This window comes from Rhagoletis zephyria, unplaced genomic scaffold, assembly GCF_001687245.7.
Source record: "Rhagoletis zephyria isolate East Lansing unplaced genomic scaffold, Rhagoletis_zephyria_1.1 Rzeph_scaffold_04441, whole genome shotgun sequence".
Taxonomy (NCBI): Eukaryota; Metazoa; Arthropoda; class Insecta; order Diptera; family Tephritidae; genus Rhagoletis; species Rhagoletis zephyria.
Window position 1 is genome coordinate 1,758 of NW_016161524.1, and position 18,312 is coordinate 20,069.

The 18,312-nt window shown below is 35.5% G+C and overlaps 1 protein-coding gene across 1 annotated transcript in view; it reads right to left on the reverse strand.

Moving 5' to 3' along the window:
- LOC108370728 (band 4.1-like protein 4) overlaps nucleotides 1-18,312 on the reverse strand; it is a gene marked incomplete at its 3' end in the record, with an annotated part of 49,588 nt that overhangs the window by 1,713 nt on the left and 29,563 nt on the right. Inside the window, exons 8-9 of the mRNA XM_017626112.1 lie at nucleotides 15,249-15,421; nucleotides 4,908-5,186 (exon numbers count right to left, since the gene is read on the reverse strand). Of these exons, the coding sequence (XP_017481601.1) occupies nucleotides 4,908-5,186; nucleotides 15,249-15,421 (452 nt within the window). The remainder of the gene's footprint in view (nucleotides 1-4,907; nucleotides 5,187-15,248; nucleotides 15,422-18,312) is intronic.

Sequence of the window (18,312 nt, forward strand, 5' to 3'; positions counted from 1 at the left end):
GAAAGTAATAAGGTAAATGAATATCACAAAGCAATTTAAGCAGTGAGTGGTTAGTAAGACACCGTAGAATTCGAAAACGTTACCGCAAAGAAAATATTTTTGCATGGACTCGTACATACATACATATGTATGTAAATATTCGTCTACCTGTGCGCGAACATTGGAGATCAGTGTAGATCTTCGCAGTCGTACACATACATACACACATATGTAATTGAGGTGTAAAATAAATTGCTGCATATTAAAATTGTTGCGCGTATGCGCCACCTTCACAGCGCAGACACATGGAAAAATATGCGCATATATATATGTACGTCTGTCTGTCCATAGGAACGGCTGATTACACACGTCACGCAGGAACTTGAAGCGCACGTGAGTGGGCGTGTGCGCGCAAGCGTGAACACATGTGCATACTTATACACACATACGAGGCGCGTTGTGCAATAAATATTGATTTGTATATTTTGTGGGGATTTCGCATGATTTCGATGGTTAAGCGTTGGGCTACGCATTCGCCACGCTCTGACAAATTGAGTAATTGCCCTCGGGTGTGTAGGTCATGGCATGCAACTTAATGGTGATTGATGCAATCAGCATCTAAACCAGTGAAAATGTTTTCTTAGATGCATTTAAATATTTTATCTTATACTTAGGACGGTAACAATATGAATGCATTTTCGAAAAATTTAATACTTTTACTAATGATTAGTTTATGATGCTATCGTTGAGGCAGAGTACCTAGGCAGATGATCTAGCCATAATAATTATATATATTCGTGCGATGTCCAATAAATATATATAAATTGAACTGCGGCACCCTGGATTGTCCATCTTTTGCAATTATTACGTGCTACTCCAATAAGAAACAGGGTAAACATACCGCCAAATTGACCAAGTTGCTGATACATATATGTGTGTATAATAAGATGGACAATCCATGATGCCGCAGTTCAATTTGCGTTAAACACACATATATATATTAGCACAGATTTTTTATTATTCTGATGAGGGTGCAATATTAGCACCGAAAGCTAAATAAATGAATTGACATACTACTTTTCAATTGGCTGGTAGATATCGTCTTTGGTTTTCATCTTCAAATTGAAAAGTATTGATTTTCAAGCATTCTATACCGTTTCTGCGTGCCCATATAAACTGGAAACTTTAAGCGCTTTGAGCGACCTCTAAATATTTCTTGATTTAAAAAAAAAATAAAAATTGGGGTATGTCTTTTTCCGTATAGAGCAATACTAGGGAGTCAGAGCATAAAAATTCCGACTTTACTTTTTCCCAGAACACATGTCACTGTTGGTAGGTAGCATTTGCAATTGCCGTCAGTTGGTAGAGCATAGAAACGATTGGCGTGCTTTATTGGACTTGGGCTAAAGTCGCTTAGGGCCGTTCTCTGAAAACATCTTTTAATTTAAAGCTCACTTTATATTTAAAGGTTGGATTAAAATTAAAGCTATGCCTAAAGTTAAGCATTTCTAATATCGGTTTATGACGTATGTATGTTTCTTGGTTGTAAACCAATATAAAGCCGATAATTAAATGCTTTGCTTTAGACATAAATTTTAATGCAACCTTTAAATATAAAGTGAGCTTTAAAGTTACAGGTTACTTGAGAAAATGGCCCTTAGGCGGCTATAGCGTCCAACAAGATGAGATGAAATGATGGTAAGAAATAAATTGCGCCCATCACCCCATATGTTAGAGTTGGAGTTGGAGGCGGGTTCAAATATCACTAACAAATTTTTCGATAAGTATGAATGCAATTGATAACAAAAAATTTCGTTTTTTCAGGTTTCTGGAATAAATACATAGGAATATACCTATGTACATATGTATATCGCCACTAGACATGAATAAAATACGCACTGAGGAAAAAAGACGCGTAAAAACAACTTCGGCGAAGAAAGACACGCAAACATAGATTTATACCTAGCCAAGGACTGTCTTTTCAGCATTATTCCCCAAAGCTTTTTGGGGAATGTACATACAATTACACCCGCAAACATAGTTGACCGGGAATATAAGTTTACGCGTCTTTCTTCGCCGTCGACTAGGTTTAGACGCCTTTCTTCGCTGAAGTTTTTTATGCGTCTTTTTTTCAAGGTCAACTCTTGACTCGCGACTATACTCATGTCTGTTGACGATATGTACTTCCATAAAAGATGGTGTTCCACATTGAAGTGATAAAGAAATCTTGAGTTGCTCACCGAATATTAGTTCGACAAATTTTCGAAACAAATTCCCGTCATTCGTTGTCAAGTTTGGTTTGGAGGCACATCAGTTTCGGCGTTGTGCCATCTTCAGCGCTATTGTCATCTGTTAGACTAAATGAACTTAAATAATAGCGGACTTCACAAATAAATTAAATCTCGATGCATTTCTGTTGCTAGGTGTATTGAAACAACTTCGGTCAACCTCAAGTGATATATTTTAGAGCAGCACTTTTTACGCTAATGAAAATTCACATTGGTCTTTGATAAATTACTCGCACTAAACAATACTTTCCAAATGTCTAGACGAAGCAATTGTCTTTAATTGAATTTGAATGGATTTTTGAAGCGATTCGGGATTGTTGAGCATTCACTGTACATACATTAGGCTGGGTCAACTTTATATGGGTGGAAAACAAAAGGCATTACAAAATAAAAAAAAAAAATTGCACGTACTTTTTAAGTGGCCTAGCACAGGTCGTAGAGCTGGCCGACAAATACACGAAACTGTTTTCAAAATTTTTCTAACACCCTTAAATTCTCAACTTATTCTCAAAAAACTATTTTCGCACTACTTTCGGCACTAAAGAATTTTTAGTTCGGTTAATTTTTAACAAATTTTAAATATTTGTACGGCTTTACAAAGAAGAATATATGTACTATTTTAGGAAATAATAAGTTTTGTGAGCACGTGGTAGATAAGTGGAAAATATGTGGAAAATTTTTGGAATAAATCTGAAATTTAGACTAATTTTTATAATTTTTCCGCTTCTACCACATTCATACATATTTTCGAAGCAGTTACTTCTGTGGCATCAAAAACGGTGCGGATTCGTTCCGGCAGAATCGCATCGGTGTGTGGGTACCTTAAGTGTGTGCTTCCTCATTCAAAGCTATGGTCGGCATTAATGTAATTTTTGTTAAAACAGGCCAGTTTTCAAAATCGTGGTAAGGCTTGCCCACGATTACGAATCGGGTAATAATTAAATAGTAGTAGATTTAAACACATTTGTACATATGTACATTACCTAACTAATATTAGGTTGAGTAACGCCCGTTTTAAGAACATTTGTGCATTCTTCAAAACTGAGCGGAATAGTTTCATTAGTCATTTAATTCCATTATGTGAAAAAGTGACTGGAGGTAAAAATAAATTAAAATATTCCAATTGGAAAATATGGCTCTGCATTAGGCTTGAAAATATGCTCGATTAAAACGTAAAAGTTATCTAATTGAAAGCGAGACTTACTGTTGTTGAATTATGATGATAATATATTATATGATGAAAATCGTTCAGATTATAAAAAAATTATTTAAAAAAAAACTGAAATTTTTGAACAAAAATTCCTTTCAACTTAGTTTATTTACAATTTTTGTCTTTTATGCATAAACATAAGAAAACTAATTAGTGCTTCTCTATCTCAGTGTTTCCAAATTCATTTGTTTTATTGAAAATTTTCCACGGTTATGGGGAATAAAAGCTTTCATATTTTAGCTGCCGAAATTGTTCCAAAATTTGCTAAAATTCGCAAACTATCTATAGGTGGTATGAAAAAAAAGATAAGTATATTTGGAATCAACGACCTGAATACAGCCCAAAAATATGAATGCTAATCTTTATATACTTTGACTATAGAAGAGTGCAATCACGAACAAAACAATTACAAATTAATTAGTTGAAAAGTTAGTTGAGTTAGTCAAAAGTTAGTTTGAGAGTGATCATAAATTAAAGGTCTGCCTGAAATGATATTTGACTTTGTCCATTGCGTTGCGTTGAACCATGAATTTTTAACAAGAATCTCTCTTATTCGACCAGTGTGCATTGTTTTTGACCTCATATATATAATATATTTTTACTACTTCCAAGGCATTTGAGAGAAATTAAATTTTCGACCCGCCCTACTGTACATGAAGGAAAAAGCATAAGCCAAGCCATTAGAGCAAAGAAAAAACCCACTTAGTTGCACAATATTTGCTTCTTACTCCCGAATTCTTTTTTTTTTTTTGGCAATAGTTCATATGTGTAGCGTACGTGTATTTCTTCTTGTTGTTCTCTTCGCAATGAAAACGTATCGAAAGTCAAGAACTGCACTTGATTTCTTCGCTAATGAAAAGGCAAAAAACATGAGGGCCCAAATAAACGAAACAATTTGTATCGCACATACAATGGCGCATAGGATCCGGGATCGACTGGGATAGCCTGCATGACAAATGTGCCACCATTAGTTGGCAGCAAAATCAGCCAGCTTGTACAGAAGGAGGATTGTGGGAGAAGAGAGTGGGCTGCTAAAAAAGCGTAAAATCAAAACCGCATCGAAATCACACTTGGCGGCGGCGAAAAATAAATCAAACCTACCTACTATTTTATTAGTGGTTAGCGTGGACAAGGAAAAACTAAAGGAATTATGCTGCTGAAATTTCTCCTAGAGCGCCTCCACCGGAAATTAGTCAAAGGGAATGCTGAAATTCAATAGAAACTGACAAAAAAGTTACAAAGTAAATAAATAAAATAAAAATGTTTTGAAACAGCTAAAAGTACCGAAAATAACCACACATACATACATATAAAAGTATGACCTTAGATATGATATATGTATGCATATATAAATAATAGGCATGTACATATGTATGTAGACGACTGCATGCCAGTGTGTGTGAGTGCTCTTGTGCATAGGACGAACTTACTTTGGCATCATGCTGGCCGTTTGCAATCCCGCTCCGACGCCACCGCCATTGTAATAACTGCCAACGCTAACGCCGCCGCCACCACCGCCATCGGTAACGCTGCTGCCCGTATGACCGACACCGATGCCATTCAGGGCGTTGTTGGCGCTCCTGCTGCCGCTTAGAAAGTCATCAATCACGCGTCTTGGCTGTCGTTTGGATGGGACACGTGTGAACGCTGGCGGTATGCGGCCCAAGGAGAGGGCATCCTTTGCTGATGGCTGCTTCTCGGAACGATTGCTGGATGCGGTGGACAATTTGGCAAGTTGGTTGATTTTATAATTTGGTTGGTTGGTTGGTTGGTTGGTTGGTTGTTTGGTTGGTTGGTTGATGGGTTGGGCGAATGGTTGGTTGAAAACAGAAAAAAAAACGCAAATCGATCCATGTTTGTTACGGGTTATGTTGATTGGCAAATGCAGGAGTGTGTGAGCGTCATCATATTGGAGTACATAGAACGAAAAAGTTAGGTTGGATGAGAAATACGAAATAAAAAATCACTAAACAAATGGAATAACAATTCAACAAAAACTTTCCGCATATAAAAGTACATACAGTGAGTGTCAATGAAAATCGTACAGCAAATTTTTTCCATTTTTTAATATTTTGTTTTATTTAAATTGTATTTATTTTTAAGAAAAACATACTTCACAGTAAAACAAAATCCATAAAACTCAACGTTTCAACGTGTAGAAATATAAAAAAATCGTAAAATTGTCATCAAAATCACACTTTTCATTGAGAATGTTTAGTTAATGTAAACTACGTTATGTTTTTGTTAATGTTTTTGGCTACGCATTAACAAAATCTATTTTTATATGGTAGAAAATGAAAATGAAATTTACAAAAATCAACGGTACTTTGTAGCAACTGCATATCGAAAAAAAAATCTGAATAAAAAGTATAGAATTTCGATGAAAATTTTACGTTTCTCTTTTAATTGTTACAAGGTTTGAGACTTTTAGTTTTATGGATTTCGTTGCAGTGTTACACATTAATACAATTAAAACAAAACAAAATATTTCCAAAAATAGTGTACGATTTTCACTGATATTTACCGTACCTATATAAATATCTAAGGTTTGGACGATGCTGGAAAATGTTTTGGAGCGCGCATTTTTTGAGCTCAACGCAAAGGGCAAAATACGCGAAACAGTTCAAACATGACAATAAAACAATGTCTGCGGGGATCGTAAAAACATTGACGCAAGCCATCAGGCAAACTAACTTCGCCGGTGTCTGTTGTACGTTCGCCTGCGGCTGCAGACAAATGAATCGCACCCCAAGTAACCTTGCCATGGCGATTGTCGTAAAAAGCCACAAACAATCAGTCGCAACAAGCGAATGTACCTCTTGGCGCATTGCCACGCACTCAGCCATTCATCTTTTTCTGTTGGCAAAAGAAGTGCAGCAAATTAAATCTGCACATATGTAGAGCGCTAAGCTATTGATCTTAAAACGAAGGAACATGTATATTTATGTACATATGTACATATGAATGTTCATACTTTACAGAATGGCAGCGAAGATTCTATGCCATATTAATCATAGCTTTAAACTTCATAAAAAATGTTAAAAAACTGAACGAATTTTCACCACAATTTCAATTTTAAATCTGAGTTTTTAGAAAATTTGTTGGGTGTGAGTTTTATTAGCCTTTATTAGTATAATGAACGGCAAAAAATCCCGTTGAATAAAATTTTTTTTTTTTTTGATTTAAAAGTTTAAATTTTGATGAAAATTTGTTGAATTTTCCTAAATTTTGTATAACGCTTTTATATGGTTTTGGTTAAAGCTCGTACCGTATTTTTTTTATAGAAAAATAATAAAAAAAAAAATTTAGCTCGAAAAATATTACTAATATAAAAAAAAAAAATAAATTAAAAATCAACACGTGGCAACCGCAGAATAAGCAAAGAAAGAAGCGGCCTTTGTTATGATACATAAACACGTTATGGCGAAACAACATTCTGAGTTCCAGCTCAAAAAATTTGGCTTTTCCTACTGTCACTGCTGCAATAATCAGATGCTTGCAAGTTTTCAGAAACATATGCCTTAAAATATCTGACTTCTTTGGCCTAAACCAATCTCAAATGAGGAGCTGCTCAGAAATGTTAAGCTGCGGCACACTCCCGGCAGACCCGCGAAACGTGGAGAAAAACAATCGATCGAAAGGCGAAGCTATTCGGCTTAAGCTGGTAGGAGCTCAAAGCGATTGCCAGAACAGAACCAGATGGCGCGCAGGAGTAGTAGATTCGCTCTGTCTCGCTTGGTATTTAAGGAAATGACGAAGAAGAAGGACGAAGATACTTTCCTTTCCAATTGTAATTTGGTGACTGAGGCAGCATTCGTACACAGAGCGAAAACCACTTTATGAAATAGAACCCAAAAATTAGAAGATAGCTCCACAGGCTTTTCCAAGAAGAAAACCTTCTTAGTTTCGGCAGTTCACCGACACTATTCTATTTAATAATATGAATTTTTAAATTTGTTCAAGAAGGCATCGAATAAAATTAAGCAGATTTTCTCTATGATTTTTTAGGAATATTCTTACAACTAAAATCCAAAAGAATTTTCACATAAAATCAGTAAGGAATCCTTAATGAGTTTCTTCGTTTTTTTCGCCTGTTTTACTCCTTAGCCTAGAAACTTTTCATAGAGATAATCTTCTTGTCCCCATAGCTCACATTTTCCCCGTGTAAGCGATCATAGAAGAAGCCTTAAGATGCTGCGTCCTGTCCTTTTCTTCCTCCGAAAATGTAGATTTCCATTTACACAAATATGGGAGCAACCAGCATTGAAGTTTTTGCTACCTAAGCTTACAGGTATTGCCACATACATACATATCTGCTTACCTCTTCATTATTTCTTATAGAGCATGGTGCACCTTTTCAAGTAGCTCCACTCGTTATTATTTTTTCTCTCGTCTCATCATGCCTTGTTGGTGCTGTTGCCCTTCTACATATTTTTAGTTATTGTGCTGCACTATTCTTTTACGATTTGTTTTTATTATACGCTTGTTTATGACGCACCTTAGTACAAGTTTCTCAACAATTTCGTTCTTTTATTAGCCAAATTTGTTAACGAAATTTTAAATCATAAAGTCGAACGTGTTGTTGGCAGCAAATTTATTGCACTCCTTTACTGCATAATCGGGAATACGTACATATGTATATATAGATGTATAGTAGCAATGAGCTATGGTCTCAAGTGGTACACACTTACACCCATATATTTGTGTGCAAACATTTTTATTAGACCCTTCCACAATTAGTCGGAGGGTGAAAACTACATGCTTGCAACACAAGAGCAAAGAAATGAAGAAAAATATCAGTTCCTACATACAGTTACTCACAGAAGTATTCGTAGGTTTTTTTCTACGATGTTTAAAACGGCTTCAATTATAAATCGTTTTCGTTAATTTTTATTTTAAATAAAGCCCAGTTTTTAACTAAAGCCACATAAACCAATGTTGCAAACTTTCTACAAAAATTCAGCGAATTTCGGAAAATGCCCATCAAAATTTTAATCAGATATTTCTGAGTACAGTGAAACCTCTCCTAACGGACACCTCTATTAGACGGACATCTCTCTTGGGCGGACATTTTTTCCTATACCAAGTTTTAAGTATAAATTTCGGAACAAATTACTCTCTCTTAAGCGGACACTCTCTTGGCCGGACGCGGACAGTTATTTTGCATAAAATCCACAGAAAAACCTCTATTGAGCGAACGCGAACCTCTTATCAACGGACATTAAGATTTCTTTTCATAACAAATCAAACAAAAACCTCCGTTGAGCGGACGCGAACTCCTCATATGCGGATTACTAAATGGAAAAGGGGGACTTCCCGCATAAAATGTGATTTTTATGCACACATTTAGTTTGGTTTGCGCAGTGGTTTAGGTTCGTTATTTGAATTATCAGAAACCCTTGGAGAATCCAATTCCAATTCTGATGAATTTATAACAATAGATAATAATAAATACATGGATCGAAAATTTAGATTTCTGGTTTGATTTTGTTACTGCTAAAAACATGAAACTATTGATGAAAAAGGTACTGGCACTGAAACAAATTCTAAATGAAACTTACGTCAATCGAAAATTTTCCAGTTTTTCATGTAATGAATATATGGTTTTATGTAGTTTATGGACTGAAATGTAATATTTATTTTTATTTTGTTACTACTTAATATGTACTTACGCACATAAATGAAATATGCACTTTTGAAAAAATAGATGCACATTTTTGTTTGAACGATGCAATATCAATATATTTTATTCAAGTAAGAAATAGGCACTATTCAATTAATTAAAACATTAATAAGTTCTAAACTAAGCTTCCCCCCATTGAGCGGACACCTCTCTTGGGCGGACAAAAAATGACTGACGGTGGGTGTCCGCCCAAGGGAGTTTTCACTGTATACAGCTTTCTAGCACACTCAATTTCAGCAAATAAAGTGCAAGTTTAAATGGCCCGTTGATTTTTCAAAATTTTCCATTTTCTTCCATATGGGAATTTTTCAAAAAAGGTAAACCGAAAATACAAATGAATGAATTCAAACGGCTTTATAACTTCAAATTTCGTATTCAGATGGCGAAAAAAGGAGAGAAGGACTGAAAAAATTTAATAGAAAATTAAATTTAGTATGTGTTACTAGCAAAAAAATATTGTATGGGAAAAAACCTGTCACGTCCGTTACAAGATTTTAATTCAAAATTAAATCAACAACGAAATGCTTCTGATTAAAATTGAATTGGTTGTAACGGTCCATAATTTGATTTTATTTAAAGAAGGTTTAATAAAGGGAAACCTTACACGATTCGCTGAGTTTTGCTTTATTTTTATATGTACTCTGGAATCACTTCTGTTTTTGTCGCGTCCTCCTTTTCATCGATTTTTTCGACGTCAGTGTTGCAAGCGCACCTAATTTTTTGTCAACTAAAGAACGTTATAAAAGCTATATAACGGCAAATTTTTTTCAAGTGACTTCAGTTTCCGTATGATTTAATTAACTCTAAATTCGTACGAATGTCGCGTCCGTAACCCTGGAGTTTTTTTTTAATCAACGGTAATTCCTAGCCGAATAATAAGTTTGAAATTTTGATGATTTTTGCTGACTTTTCGCGAATTTTGCAGAAAGTTTGCAACATTGATTTATGTATATAGTTTTTAACCAAATATTTTATTTTTTGTTTGTTTAATTTTTATGTATATTACAGCATAACCTTGGACCACGTTAACCGATTTCCATAACTGCCTTTTTAAAGTAAAGGTGTTACTCCACAGGTGGTGCCATACTAATTCGGTTTAAATCCGATCATTGGATCATAAAGAAATTAACGATAATCTTAAATTTTTATTAACTAAAAATTCCTAGCTGTTATAGATTAAGACATTTTAAATATCGTGAAAAACCTAAACAACGAATACCTTTGTGAGTAACTGTATGCACATTGTGTATACATACATACTAGAGATGGGTATGGTATTAAATATTTAGTCCCGATCATGCCCATCCCGAAATTTAGTCTTTAATTCCCGAACCCCGCCCATGCTGACGTCTTTCCGAACTATACTGTTGGTCCCGAAATCTACCACCAAGAAAAATTTACATGTCTTTCGAATTGAGTAATTTTAAATAAAGAAAAAAGAGTTCTGAGCGATCTGGCATCTTTTGATTATTTTGTTTTGATTTGCTGTTCGTTTTCGTCTCAATAAAACATGAAAAAGTGCATATTTCAAGATTTTCTTAATTTGCGGTGGTAGGAATTTTAACGCGAGTTTCGTGCAAGGATTTCGGCCCCGTCCCGCCCGCAAAATATGTATACACCTTCCCGATACCGTCCTTTCCGTCCATTTTGAAATCAGTACCGTTGGTCCCGCGGGTTCCTAAATCCCGCGCCCATCTCTAATACATACATATCACACTTCTATTTATTTACAAACTCCCTTCTTCACAGCACTGTATGTCCATATGTAGCTTTTTTATTCACATGAGAAGTTTACTTGCACTTGGCTAGTTTGGCGAGGCGAAACGAAGGTCATTAAAGACGACTGTGCGCTGAAGTCCGAGTCGCTATGGTGAAGCCAAGTGGACGAGGAAAGGTTTTTTTTATGACTCTAAGTATGAAAACAATATCGTATCCGTGTGCTGCTGCTGCAAGTGTATGTGATGGTGTTGAAAATCGTCTCATTTGTACAGAATTTAATGATCTCAACTGTGTATGTATAGATATGCCTTTAATGAGTGAGGTATCCTCACTCAGGAGCGATACAAAAATACGCCGCATTACAGTCGTATAAATTTGCGCACAATGGCTAGAACATACTGAACTGTTAGTAATGAAATTTATGAATGTGCATATGTATGTACGTTTGCAGGCATAAGCTATCCAACAAATTAAAATTGTTTATGAGCTTCTTTTCATAAGCCAGCTCGTTGAGATAGCAACTTCTGATGAGTTGGTTATAGTATTTGAGTGGACGTGATTGAAACTTCTCAAGTGCACACATTGGCTTGAGATGTGGATTTAAATTAATGATAAAATATTTTAATTAGCAGCGTACATAGACAGCAATTAAGCTGCCGAAATTTGAAAGTTCAGCCGAAATTTTGTGTGGTTATCTTTGTATAAATGGAAAATTCTATTTAATATTTTGGTTACCTAATATTTTTGCAGTTTTTAATAACATAATTTGCTCGAAATAATATCTGCAGCTGCTTTTGGTATGTTGCTATAGTTCTCTTCTACCTTTCGAAGAGGACAGTTAATTCACGAAAAGTTGGAGGAATGAAATTGGTGGATAGACTGAGCAAAAATTTGATGTTCACTTCTAACAAAAAAGTATTTCGACATGACAATGCAAAGGTAGAAGTAATTAACGTTTTCTAATTAATATACGGCAAGCCACGCTTCAGAAAGCAGTGGCAAACCTTCGGGTTTATTTCTGCCATAAAATTTGTTTACTGTTCACCACAAATTTGAGGAGAAGTTCGGTGAAAAACATATCTGTTCTCTATGAGCTTTTAGATGTCTCTCCCCTGGATATCGTTATTTTGAAAGAGGCTCAACTGTATAGTCAAATTAGTGCAATACTCGTCTCAAGCAACAATGCAGAGGATACGGAGTATGTAAATCTACAAGCTCTCACGGTTTTAGAACAACAACAAGGACTTCGCATTAGCTTCATTGTGGCCCTAGGTACATATATCTTCCGAGTTATAACTTCATTCACAACTTTCAGGTCTTTTCCGACCGATAAACTAATGTCTCTAAGACCAGGGGTCTGTCGTAAACAACCCAACAACCCTATCATTGAACAAGTTAACTCTGTCTTTCAAGCCGAACTAAGCTGGAAATGTGAGGCGCCTTGATAGCACACGATGCCACCTTAAAGCTGGTATGGGACGACCTGGTTAAATATTTAAATAATCCCGTACCCATCTCTAGTTGTGACGAAAACTCACCAAACACTATATGGGGTAGCACGAACTGCAACTTTCGTGGGAACAAGCTATTAGACTACTATAGAAGAATGTAATTAACAAAGCTACTTTTCTCACCAGTAGAAGAAAATAAGTGATTTATCTAACCTTAACCAATGAAAACTTCACAGATCATATCAAAGGAGTCTTGGAATAGAAATATATATCAGGTCATCAATTGATTGTATTTCGGACACTTGTCACGTGCCCAAAGGTCGGAACCCTCGAAGGGCGGACTGGGAGAAGTTTGGGTTGCTCCTTGAGATAAGAACACCAGATCTGCCTAAACTCAAAAACCTTAAATCAATTGAAGAGGTGACGGACCAGCGAGGTAACGAGTAAATTTATTGGTGGTGTTGAGGAAGTATGTCCGCTAAGTAAAAGCAGACAGGAAAAATCGGTCTCATGGCAGAGTGTTGAACTTATCGGACTTCGAAAAAGGTCCAGCAGACTTCTGAATAGGACTTTAAAAAACCGAAAAGAGGAGGACTGGTCCGAATATCATAATTTGTAGTATTTAGGCATATTAGGCATTTCATGTCACCGCGGCGGTAGAGGGCTTCGGGTGTGCAAATTTGTTGTAACGTAAGGAGTTGAAGACTTGCTCTAGCTGCTAGTCTCTTAAAATTTCCTCCAATCCCGTCGCAAGCAGATTTCCCATGTGAACGTGCAACAAAGTTCAATTGTGCCATTTCCTTGAAGGGATTTTCGTGATTTCAGACCCTCTAGTAAAGTTAGTATGATTTATTCATATTGTTTTTATTTTTGGCACACCTTTCCTCTTTCAAAAATATAAAATTTCATGAAATTTCTATGTATATTTATCATATTGCTCGAGCGTTAGACGATTTAGAGTCCATACGCTCATTTGGGTACGTAAAGTTGACATTATAGGCAATGTTTTTATGTAAAAAAAAAAAAATTTAAAAAAATGCTATAATAAAAAAAAAAAAAAAAAAAAATTTTACTTCTTTTTTGTTTTTCTTTATACGCTGCACATTAATGTAAACAATTTCTAATTAAAGCCCATAATAGGACAGAAGAAATATATACTTTTTTTATTAAGTTTAAAAGGTTTCCAAGATACAGAACTTTACAAAAAGGTATGTATGACGTTTTCTTAAATTTTAAGTCCCTTGTAAATAGGCAACCCTACGTCATATTGGCAAAATATGCTACACGTATACTCATGCCATCTAGACCTTCAATTTCTTCAACTTTCATCTAAAACCTTAGAGGTCGCGCACAGAGGCGGCCGTGGTGACATGAAATGCCTCATATAAGTGGTCTCGTTTCTTCCAAAAAAATGTTGCCCTTCCCTGGTACAAAATGTGTTTAATGTAACACTCAAGCCTGTAAAAGGGCAAGGTTTTTGCCTTATTGTCCCTGTCTACCTCACGCATCTGATAATATTGTCGTTTTAAGCAAGCATATGATTTTCTTGGCAACCATCTCCCCTAAGAAAGCTTCAATGGGCAAAGAATGTGCCTCTTTTCCCTTAGGAGAGTGTGACATTTTAAGAAACAACACACAAAATTTTCCCACCGTGTGCCTCTATTTCAGAATCGAACACGAAAAGAGAACAGGGCAATCAAAAGGCGACATTTTTTGGTAGAAACGAAATCACCATTAATTGATACATAGAAACATTTTAAGTATATCAAATTATTTTATTCGCTTCGAGTTGAAAGTATTGTACGTGGTCGAATAACGCATGACGATTTGAGCTTTAAGGCACCTACTGTGTGAAGGATTCTCGGAGTAAATCTGAGTAAATAATGCCAAAGAAGGAGTGAAGTACGGTAGCTTACTAAGCTTAGCATTCGATTGATTTCATAACATACGAAAGAATGAGTTTCTATCAGAATTCATACTTAACACAAAACAAAAACTATGGGATTTCACCCAATTGTGTTGCGTATAATTCGTCCCTTATAATTCGTCTAATTTCCAGGGTATCTTGGAAGCCCTCGACAAAAGAGATATCTCGATATACTCTGCATACTAGAACGGCTGAAGTGTATTTACTAAGGCAAAGTAATTTTTTATTCGTGCACACAACTCATCGTCCAAACTTGAGGAATCTGCGATCTGTGTGACACTGGTTTAAGAGAATTCCGACTAGAACTCATTCCGAGAGTAGAAAGCGACCTTGCAGTGATGGATTCCAGACATTTGCGATTAGATGATGAGAAACCAACTTAGCGAGAACCGCATAGAAAGAATCAGATTTTTATAGCTATACCAGTAGATACCAGACTTCTTGTTCGTACTGTCCAATGTCACACCTGAGTTGATGGGTAATTCAATAAGTCTTTCCAAATCAACACCCGTACATCCCTTCGACTTTCTTAAATCAAAGAGATCAAAAGTTAAATATTGTCGGTCGATGCATTCCTTTCGGGAAAAATCTACGTCGAAAACTGTAATAACGAAATACTCGAACTCAAATTTTCAAAATCCACTTTTTCGTCGCTTTCGTTTTTTAAAATCAATTCAAACAACAGAAATAATGATCGTACGTCGTCAAAAGGATCTGAGTACTTTTTTCCTAAAACGTCTATTAGCTCTCCAATAGAGACATCAGCTGACAACCAACACTTTGTGCTCCGCTGAGCTTGACGCATACATGGTGCAAGCCGAAGCCTTTTCAACATTCTTTCTTTTTAGTTTTTCCAGTGCACTTCACCATTCCGGCGGCTTGCTTGCATACCAACACTAAATAGGTATTGGTTGCCACTTATTCCATGCAAACAATTTGATTTGTCAAGGCTAACTTTAACTGTAATGCCGTAAAACCATTTATCACTCACCTGTAACGAAAACGCGAGCCAAGTTGAAATAAATCCGAATTATTCGACTGCGAATTCGGCAATGGCGCAATGCGCACCATACGAAAGAAGGCGTGATGTTCCACACAGCAGCGCCACAAATGTTTGCAAGCAGATTTGCGTGGCGTTTCAAAGCCATAAGTGCTGAGCTCATTCTGTATGGGTAAGAAAAAAGTAAATAAATAAAAGAATAGGAAAAGGAGTTGTAAGAGAATTGAACTAAAGAAAGTCTAAAGATTTATTTGAAAGAAGTGTTTGTGTAAATACTTATGTATGTATGTTAAGTACGAATACGTATGTATGTATGTAAATCACGCACGAATGTATTCTAATGTTAAGGTTATACATAGTAGTTGTTGGTCTAGAAAAATGTTTTAAAATATTTATTATTGCTTTATTTTCATAACTAACATAGTTAATCCAAGTGGCTTGGCCGCTTTACATAAGTGTTTGCATACTAGTTTTTTACCACACATTAAAACTCCATTTGGATTGCTGGTGCGCGGCCCATCCACATGATAAGAAACTCTAATTGCGGTCGAACCAAGCTACCGCTTCTTTTAACTGCAATCTCACATTTGCTGAATGAATGAAATTGTTTTCATATGTATTATTCAAGTGCGGCACTTCGCAGAGCAGAATCGGCTACGACTACCTTATATGACTTCTCCTTGTGTGCTACTCTTTCACGCGAATAATGAAATGTGCTAGTATTCGACGCGAAAAGGAATAGGTGTTACTATTCATAAGGACCCAGACTTGGTGACACAAATTCGCAGCGACCGCATATTTCAGAAGTAAAATCCTCTCTCGACGTGCGAAAAATACACTCTATAAGTTACTAGGTCGTTCGAATGAACTTCGACGCTCCAGTTCTGAAAGTATTCAATTCGGAACCCGCTGCAGCGCGTTGGTGGAAGTAGAGGAAGAGGGAGACCCCTACTGCGATGGAAAGACGAAGTGCAGAATGAGTTGGCTTCACTGGCTTGATTTGTTGAACTCTGCCAAAATAGCTTAGTCGGTTACAACGTCAAATAAAAAGAAGAAGAATATTTTGATACGATTTTACAGTATGCTTTGCAAAATTTGGTTTTGGCACTGTGCTGCGGCATTTTTGAGTGAATAAAAAAGAAATTTTCACAAGAAATGATGAAAGTTCTCAACAAAATACATCATACCGCCGCACTATCGGACTAGCCGACAAAAGCGAAGTAGGAAACACAAAGAGAATAAGTAATTGCGATTATCGCTTAAAAAAAAAATGTATGAATATTTCGAACCGTGGAGCTTAGCTTTACTAACTACCCAAATACTCTGCTCACTATGCCAACGAAGCAAATGAGTTTTCGTTGAGTAGGACTAATTAATGCCCAATTGTACTCCGTGGAGACCAATCTGATTCTCTTTAGAGACTATGTAGTCGCACGATTTTTAGCAGGAATATTTTACATTGCCAGCAATAATTGTTCGCGTATTATGTTAGATGTACAGCATTACAGAAAAAAATCAAATCCTCTATGGCCCTAACACGGATTTTTCTATGCAATAAAAAATGCAAGTGCCTTTCAAAATATGCCCACTACATACATCCTTTTAAATATAAAAGTATTTATATACTTGTATGTATGTAGTATGTACATTAGACTGTATCACCGCCGGGCTTACAAAATTTATTAAATTTTAAGACGTCCACCAAAAATATTTCGGAAAAACATTAAGATTTACGTGAGCTGGACCGATTTGAAAATACCACCAAAAATGGGGTTTGTTATGAATAAAAAAAGTTTCTTAAAGAAATTTTTGAAAAAGTCCTCTCATATGGAAAAACAAATTAGGCTTAAAAATTCTGCATAAAAATATTTTAAAATCTTTTCCACGAAATCGTAATAATGAAATTTTTGATGCTGGTATTTACTTTTTTCAAAGATTGATTTACGAAAAACTTGAATAACTGGGCCAAAACTATTCTGATTTAGACTTGAGGGATCTCAGTAGAAAGGTGTTTTCCCACTATTTTTATTTCTGTGGAAAAAGAGTCATTCGTGTACCAATTTATTTACTTATTTTTTTTTACAAATAGAAACACCTCTTTATTAAACTTTGAATGACGTTCGTTCATCCATCCTACCTTTCTCTTTCATCCTTTGAATGTGTTTATTAGCAAAGAAATTAGAAGGTTGAGAAAATACCCTTCAATGATACCTCACAAGTTTTTTTTATACCAATCTTTGAAAAAAGTAAAAACGGCATCAAAAATCTCATTATTACGATTCCGTTCGAATTTTTTTTAAATGTTTTTAAAACATTTTTACGGAACTTTTTTAAGCTTAAACCGTTCTGTCATTTAAAGGAATTTTTTCCAAAAAAAAATCTTTAAGAAACTATTTTTATTCATAAAATACTCCATTTTTGAGGGTATTTTCAAATTTTTTCAAAATATTTTTGTGGATGTCTTAGAACATAATGTGTTTTATAATTCCAATGGAAACGCAGTACGGATTTTTTTGTATGGGGAGTGAAGCAGTCTATTGTACATACATACATATAAACCAACTAATCTTCACAGCTTTCAAATACATACATATATAGTTAGTATTGTGAATGTAAGCTTTATTTCCTATACATATTTACATATGTATGTATGCTCTCAGTCAATAAAGATTTTCTTCGACTCTTTTCAACAACTCAAGATGAATGCTTCAATTGCAAAGAAATCCCATTCAACAAATATATTTCAAGTGTTTTTATGTTTGCAAGCAAAGTCAAGCGAATTCTTAAGCTACGAGTATTTCACGCAGCCTGCAAACTGTATGTACGCACCTTCAGTGTAAACAGCGCGCTTTTAAGGCTTTTCAGCGCATTATTTTGAGCGTAAAATGCTCTGACACTTTGGCAAAGACGGCGACACATTTTAATATAGACGATGATACATATGTTTGTAAGTATGTATATTGGTTTTAGTTTTTTAAGGAAAAGGAAATATATATTTTTCAAAGTAAGTAGTGTTGCCATTTCGGTAGAAATTTAGCAAATTTGGTGGAATATT